The following is an 8,476-nucleotide window of genomic DNA, read 5'->3' as shown; positions in this document are numbered from 1 at the left end:
TGACCTCTTTAGAATCAGGGTTAGCTCTACCATTAGGCCCAAGGAGGCAGCTGCCTCAGGTGGCAGATTATGAGGCTGAGGCTCAATGGTGAGATGTTGGAGGATAGAGTTCTGTGTGTCATGTACTACTACTGCCAGTCTGGTCACTTTCAGCACACAGAATACGTGGGTGTACCATTTCGTCCTTCACCTCAAGCAGCAAAATGTATTAGGCCAACTCAGAATTCACACATGCTTTTGTAGATACACACACTCACCCCACACCTACCTGAATCAAATTATTATATACACAGCCACATGGAGATATCTCTTCTTCTATGTGGCTGTATATCCATGTTTATGTTCACTTAAGTGAAGTGAGGGGTTAGTGTTTGTGTATTGGATCAACAGGCACAATGCTCCCATGGTCTGGAAAATGGGTAGGCAAACTAAGGCCTGGGGGGCCGGATTTGGCCCAATCACCTTCTAAATTCGGCCTGCAGACGGTCCAGAAATCAGCATGTTTTACATGAGTAGAATGTGCCCTTTTATTTAAAATGCATCTCTGGGTTATTTGTGGGGCCTGCCTGGTATTTTGACATGAGTAGAATGTGCCCTTTTATTTAAAATGCATCTCTGGATTATTTGTGGGGCATAAGAATTCATTCATTATTTTTTCCCCAAAATATAGTCTGGCACCCCACAAGGTCTGAGGGACAGTGGACCAGCCCCCTGCTGAAAAAGTTTGCTGACTTTTCATATTCAAGTTGGGACTTGAATATGAGTTCAACATTCTGAATGACTGAAAAGGCTTTCTCCATCCCATTTAATATTTCTCGGTGGTGCCTTTTGTAATGCATTACATTGATCAGGTATGACAAGTCCATAGTCTGAACTACAAACCAGTGCAAGATCTTCCACTCTGCATTTTGAAGCTAAGATGGCAGCTGAACACTCAAACATTCTCCAGAAATCAACATGAATTTGGGATTCCAGTGAAACAGAAGAATGGCTATAGATCCATGAAGCAAGAGTAATGTCTGCTAGCACTGTGAACTACTTGCCAGAGACATCTAGGGACACTCAGGTGGAAATGAGAGGTGGGAAATTAGAGAGCACAGAGCAAAAACGGAGGCAGGTCTGAAGTGTCCTCTCTTCTGTGGCTCTTCGAATCAGCAGAGGTGCCAGTAGCAGTACGGCTCTGACTGGGATGCAAATCCCTTCATATTATGCTGAATGCAGGAGCAGCCAGTGAAGAGTAGCAAGGCCACGTGGCTGCTTGTACAGCAGTGGTTCAGCTGCTCCTTAATGGGATGGGGCAGCATGGCAGTCAGGTTGGGCCAATGTCGGAAGGAGACACTGGATTTGCTCTACGGCTGCCTTCACTGCCACCCAGCCCCAGCCCTGCCCCATTGAGCAGCAGCAACACTGCTGTCAGGGGAGCTGGGGCATGTCGCTGCCCCACTGCACTGGCCATTCCTGGTTGAACATTACTGCATTCCCTTCAGTATACATATCTCTTAAGGCTTCATGGAACACAAGAGTGGTTTCCCCCCCTTACATTTGGATTGTCATTTTGCTTCAATTCATTTTGTGCAGACTGTACATTTGAGCGGAGGGGGCTCGAGTCTGAGGCCAGCGTAGGCAGCCCTGTTTCCCCTCCTTGCCACAGTGTCCATTTCTACCCAGTTTGATAAAGCTGGAGAAGGCAATCAAAGTACTCAAAACTGGTCCGAATAAGCCGTGTCCCTCTTAAGACAAGTGGTTTGGTTTCTGAGGTTTGGTTTCAAATGGCATACAGCTGGAAGGCACACCACAAAAGTCTAGATTAGGACAGCCCCTTTATAACAGCCAACAAAAACCACGGTGAAATGCTTGTCCATTCTGTTTACGAGCATTCACTTCTTCCTTTGCAATTACGTTCTACCAAGTCTTTGGTCTGATCCCTTTGTTTGTTTGTTTTGGTAGAAAGATTCACACACCACTGGTTAGGCACTGTCAGGCTGTCATGTCTCTATTCAGTTTTAGGCCGGAAAGTCCCATCTGCGCCTTTTAATATTTTGTCGGCGATGCTCCCCATATTTTTCTTCATAGCTTTCACGGGATTCTCGTGCAGGAGTGTCTGTATCAGATACTTCTCCCGTTTAATTTTGCTTTTGGTTTTCTTTGACACATCGGGAATTATGTGTGAAATAGCAAATGTCACCAAGTAGATGATATGCTGGATGGGGGAGGGGGAGGGAACACAAACAGAGCCAGCTACTCAGAATATACAACCATTATAAAAGAGAGTAATATTGCCCCGTTATTGACTTTTGCCGCAATCTGGAAGTCTGTTGGCCACATCTGCAAAACGCATTTAAAGCGCTGCTACACCACTTTAACTGTCCCAGCTTCTCCCAAAGAATTCTGGGTATTGCAGTTTCTTCAGGGTGCTGAGAATTGTCAGGTTAGGTGACTCCACAGAGCCTAGGACTTGCCGATCAGAAGGTCGGCAGTTGGAATCCCCGCGACGGGGTGAATTCCCGTTGCTCAGTCCCTGCTCCTGCCAACCTAGCAGTTCGAAAGCACGTCAAGTGCAAGTAGATAAATAGGTACCGCTCCAGCGGGAAGGTAAACGGCGTTTCCGTGCGTTGCTCTGGTTCACCAGAAGCGGCTTAGTCATGCTGGCCACATGACCCGGAAGCTGTACGCCGGCTCCCTCGACCAATAAAGCGAGATGAGTGCCGTAACCCCAGAGTCGGTCACGACTGGACCTAATGGTCAGGGGTCCCTTTACATTAACCTTTATTCCCTGCACAGAACCGCAATTCCCAGAATTCCCCGGGAAAGGAGACTGATTGTTATACCACTCTGGCAACTGTGGCAGGGCGATAGAGGTCTCCCAACATTTCTCAGCACCCTTAACAAACTGCAGTTCCCAGGATTGTTTTGGGGGGAGGAAGCCATTACTATTCAAAATGATACAGTAGCACTTTAAATTCATAGTGCAGATATGACCTATGTGCATTCAGATAACAGACGCATGAGGATCTGCACATTCACATTCATTTCAAAGGATCAATCTAATTTGGAGATGCAAAGAAAGAACCTCTAATGCACGGCAAGGGGAAATGTTTCCTTAAGGTTTCCTGCTGGTTGCTAAGAGAGTTTCTGAGAGCATGCCCAGGTGGCAATTTATTTCTCTCTCCGCTCCCTGCTAGGAAAGCGCCAGCCATGCAGCTGTTTATCTCTGCCATCCCAATGTGCTACCTACCATGGAAACCACAGAGCTAGGCACTGTTTGTGCAATATGGACAGAGAAGGACCCTCATTGGAGTCCTCCCTGGGGACAGACTCTGGGGGGACAGCAGCTTCCTAGCTGCCCATTTACCCCCTTTGTGAAGAACCAGTGTTTCCCCGAGCTGAAAGTTCGAATGTATTTTATGTTTTGCACCATCGCTGCCATCCTGCGCATTCAGTGTTGTGGGCCCAAGGCTGTGGGATTCCATCCCAACTGAGATTAGGCAGGTCCCTCCCCTTGCAGACAGATGGGCGGGGTATAATTAATGAAATTATTACTATTATAAAATTATTATTGCTGAACTTCAGGTGCCTGAATCAGACTTTCTTGTTCCAGCCGGCACTTTGAGGTAGTCTAGTTTTGTGATAAACATTTATTGCTTCGTTGTCCAATTTTCTGTGGATTGTTTTGATGTAAAAGGACACTGCTTAGAAGTGTGAATAATTAAGCAATACACAAATGTCTTAAAAAAAATAGTTAATCAAGGGAAGGCGAAAATTGGGATTTTTGTGCAATGGCTCTTTTTTCCTTTTTTTGCAGGCTTTACTTTTAACTCCCAACTAGGGTGGCAGGCAGAGATCTTAGTGGAGTTTAATATCCTTACAGACAGAGTTAAAAATAGCTACTAATAACATATTTTTTTTAATGCATTCACAAACTTTTGTCTTTTTGTCCCCCCCCCCATCTCAGTTTCTAGAAAGGCAGTTTTTTTTTTAAAAAAAAAACCACACACCCCCAAAACAGTATTCAAGATTTGCTCAGTATTTCTCCACCCTCCACCGAAGAGGAGAAAGGGAAGAACTGGTAGCTTTTGTTAAGGCTTGCTTTAGATGGAGGACATTCATGAGGATTTCATTTTGCACAATTTTCATATGTTTTTCTTCCGAAATGTATGGCATTGAGGCAGGCTGCACCAAAACTGCATGGCAAGTTTTGTTTCCATTGAGATTAGAAAAATCTGTTTGCTGATTCCGCCCCCTCTCAACTCCCCCGCTCAAATTTATTGATTTTCATGAGGATCGCACCAGGAAAATTCTGAAAAACATGCCTGAGAAATTTCCACCCCATTGCATGTCTGGGCTGGGCTTACTCAAGGCAGTGGCGTAGCGTGGGTTGTCAGCACCCGGGGCAAGGCAAGTAATTTGCGCCCCTTAACCCGTGGATTTGCGCCCCCTAACCCTAACCCCCAGATGTTGCGCCCGGTGCGGCCGGCCCCCCTGCACCCCCCACGCTACGCCACTGACGCAAGGTATACAAAGGGCACTACTGCAACTTTAGGATGAAGGAATGGAAGACGCATGCTGACATGGTTTTTAATCCAAAATGATGAAGAAACTCCTTTTAGGAGGAAATATACTGACCTCCATGACAATGATGAATGAGAGCTTGGCTGCAATAACATGCCAGTAATAGATATTGTGTTCATATTGATGTTCGTGCCCAGGGGGGTATCGGAAATCCCGGTACCTAACAGTCAAAGACAATGAAGCAATCATTTCAGCAGACTCTGCAATATGGCACTCAGGCCAGAAGGGGGAGCAAAATCCATCCCATTCTCCTGATAAGGCAACACACAAGTTAAGCAGAATGTAATCGTAGAATTGTAGACCCGGAAGGGACCCTGAGGATCATCTAGTCTAACCCCCTGCAGTGCAGGAATATGCAGCTGTCCCATAATGAGAACGAAATGCAGATAAATCACATCTACTGAATTGCATTATTTTGTCGACACTAAAATTATCTTCTCTTTTGACCATTGTTTACTATTACTTTACAATGCTGAGAGGTAAAGTATAAGTGAAGACATGTGTGTATGAGAGAGAGAAAGAGAGAGAGAGAGAGAGAGAGAGAGAATGAATATACAGTCAGACCTTGGAAATCGAACAGAATCCGTTCCAGAAGTTCATTCAACTTCCAAGGTGCCACTTCCAATTGCCAAAGAACGTTTGCAAACTGGAACACTCACTTCTGGGTTTGCGACGTTTGGGAGCCAAAACATTCAACTCGCAAGGCATTACAGAACCAAGGTACAACTGTATATATCCGTGTGTGTGTGTGTGTGTGTGTGTGTGTGTGTGTGTGTGTGTATATATATATATATAGGTTTTGGTGTCTTCGGGTGTCTTCCCGTGTAAGAGTCGGGGTGTCTGTGCGACGTTTCGACGAGGTCTCACTCGTCATCTTCAGGCTGGTGCTTTCGGCTTCTTGTTACTGGAACAGAGCAGAGTCTGGTGTTTGAGTTCCTATAAATACTGTTGAGGGGTGTGGTGTATAGCCTCCAACGTTCTGGGCAAAGAGGAAGTTCCTAGATTAGTGTGCCTTTTCTTCTTTTGTTCCTTAATTACTTGAGGGATATCTTGGGTGATTTCATGAGTGATATTCAGAATATCACTGGGTGGGTCATTAAGTGTAGATTAGTTGCTAAAGCTTTCGTGTCTTGACCTCTTGAGCTTGTGAAGAGTTTTTCTGAGAAGATGGCTGTGCTGCATTTAGTTGTGCTCTGGCTTGGCTTCGTGTATAGGGGCGAGCTATGGTTTTGTGCCTTGTGCCAGCCAGATCTGTGTAGGGATTGCAGACCCAAACCCAGACCCAGACCCAGACCCAAACCCAGACCCTCTCCACAGACATATTACAGACTCCATCCAGTAGCCAAACTATAGTGGCACCTCCGGATGCTGCACCCCCCTGCAATCCCTACACAGATCTGGCTGGCACAAGGCACAAAACCATAGCTCGCCCCTATACACGAAGCCAAGCCAGAGCACAACTAAATGCAGCACAGCCATCTTCTCAGAAAAACTCTTCACAAGCTCAAGAGGTCAAGACACGAAAGCTTTAGCAACTAATCTACACTTAATGACCCACCCAGTGGTATTCAGAATATCACTCATGAAATCACCCAAGATATCCCTCAAGTAATTAAGGAACAAAAGAAGAAAAGGCACACTAATCTAGGAACTTCCTCTTTGCCCAGAACGTTGGAGGCTATACACCACACCCCTCAACAGTATTTATAGGAACTCAAACACCAGACTCTGCTCTGTTCCAGTAACAAGAAGCCGAAAGCACCAGCCTGAAGATGACGAGTGAGACCTCGTCGAAACGTCGCACAGACACCCCGACTCTTACACGGGAAGACACCCGAAGACACCAAAACCTGCATTCCTGTACCCGTGAAAATCTACGAAAGCATATATATATATATATATATATGCAGGTTTTGGTGTCTTCGGGTGTCTTCCCGTGTAAGAGTCGGGGTGTCTGTGCGACGTTTCGACGAGGTCTCACTCGTCATCTTCAGGCTGGTGTTTTCGGCTTCTTGTTACTGGAACAGAGCAGAGTCTGGTGTTTGAGTTCCTATAAATACTGTTGAGGGGTGTGGTGTATAGCCTCCAACGTTCTGGGTAGAGAGGAAGTTCCTAGATTAGTGTGCCTTTTCTTCTTTTGTTCCTTAATTACTTGAGGGATATCTTGGGTGATTTCATGAGTGATATTCTGAATGAAATCACCCAAGATATCCCTCAAGTAATTAAGGAACAAAAGAAGAAAAGGCACACTAATCTAGGAACTTCCTCTCTACCCAGAACGTTGGAGGCTATACACCACACCCCTCAACAGTATTTATAGGAACTCAAACACCAGACTCTGCTCTGTTCCAGTAACAAGAAGCCGAAAACACCAGCCTGAAGATGACGAGTGAGACCTCGTCGAAACGTCGCACAGACACCCCGACTCTTACACGGGAAGACACCCGAAGACACCAAAACCTGCATTCCTATACCCGTGAAAATCTACGAAAGCATATATATATATATATATATATATATATATATATATACACACATATATACACATACAGTGGTACCTCAGGTTTCATACGTTTCAGGTTACATACGCTTCAGGCTACAGACTCCGCTAACCCAGAAATAGTGCTTCAGGTTAAGAACTTTGCTTCAGGATAAAAACAGAAATTGTGCTCCGGCGGCGTGACGGCAGCAGGAGGCCCCATTAGCTAAAGTGCTGCTTCAGGTTAAGAACAGTTTCAGGTTAAGTACGGCCCTCCGGAATGAATTAAGTACTTAACCTGAGGTACCACTGTATGTACATACATACATACATACATGTGTGTGTGTGTGTGTGTGTGTGTATATATATATATATATGCTATTTTTAATGGTAAAATAGACTTGCCTGCATGTTGTCTGGTTGGCAAACATGGGAAGAGCGGCTGGCTTGCTTTCGTTTCTGAAGTCTGACACAGCAAAGACGGAAAGTGTGTTGTTTATGTACCCCTTCATGGAGTAAGTGCTCTGACTTCCATAGGGAGGAACGGAAAATGACCAGTAATACACCAGGCGTGGAATCATATCGGACGTAAAAGCAATTATCATTGCCTGCATTTGAAAAGAGAGGGAAATGGGCAAGATTTAACTGCATCTAGGTAGAATTTTATACAAAGAGGGAGGGAATGTGTATGTGTGTCTGTATCTGTCTGGAAATGGGAAATATATTATTGTACAAAACAGAAGCGCAACACATCCAGATCTCTCCAGTTTCTGGCTGGCAAAAAATCTCAACTCCCTTCCTGTTTCCATTATGATTGTACCCACAACAGGCTATGTGCAATGGTCTGTGTCCCTGGTGAGAGGGTGGGATAAAACATAAGCAGCTTTTCCCTGACAGACGACCACACAATGCATGCAATAAACTGTGGATGTAATACCCTGGTGGCTTTGCAGAAATGATTATAAGAATCAGGTTTATGCATGCTAGTAGGGAACACCCTCTGAGTGATCACAATATTATACCTTTCTAATACTGCCCCCACTTCCCACTTTTCCTATGTATAAGAACACTGAGTTATTGCGAAACGTTATTTGGAATTCAGTGTAACCTATTTGCTCTTTACGCTGCCTTTCTCTCTTCACCCCTCCAGTATTCTTCCCACATAAACTTTCACCTCTTTCAAATGATTTCCAGATGTGCAATAGCAGTGATGACACACACTGGAGAATATATTCTTCTGGATGCTCTGTAAAAATAAACTCCCCACCCCACCATTTGTAGGCTGTTTTTTTAAAAAAAGAGGATCACACACAAAAAAATTCTGATTTCAATGTTCCAAGACGTGATCACTTTTCCTATTACCCCAGAACAAATGAAAACTGGGCTTATGCCTGGCAACTGAATATAGCAATGTCAGCTCTGCTGCAT

The 8,476-nt window shown here is 44.9% G+C and overlaps 1 protein-coding gene across 2 annotated transcripts in view; it reads right to left on the bottom strand.

The window, feature by feature from the left end:
• Positions 1 to 778: 778 nt before the first annotated feature.
• The window catches only part of ANO6 (anoctamin 6), a 69,909-nt gene continuing 62,211 nt past the window's right edge, over positions 779 to 8,476 (bottom strand). For both annotated transcript variants that reach the window (XM_082239564.1, XM_082239565.1), the window contains exons 18-20: positions 7,454 to 7,656; positions 4,624 to 4,729; positions 779 to 2,200 (exon numbers count right to left, since the gene is read on the bottom strand). In XM_082239564.1, coding sequence (XP_082095690.1) covers positions 1,994 to 2,200; positions 4,624 to 4,729; positions 7,454 to 7,656 — 516 coding nt within the window. In that variant the 3' untranslated portion in view covers positions 779 to 1,993. The remainder of the gene's footprint in view (positions 2,201 to 4,623; positions 4,730 to 7,453; positions 7,657 to 8,476) is intronic.

The sequence above is a fragment of the Podarcis vaucheri genome (genome assembly GCF_965113315.1).
Source record: "Podarcis vaucheri genome assembly, chromosome: 10".
Lineage (NCBI taxonomy): Eukaryota > Metazoa > Chordata > Lepidosauria > Squamata > Lacertidae > Podarcis > Podarcis vaucheri.
This window is presented reverse-complemented; position numbering and strand designations above follow the sequence as displayed.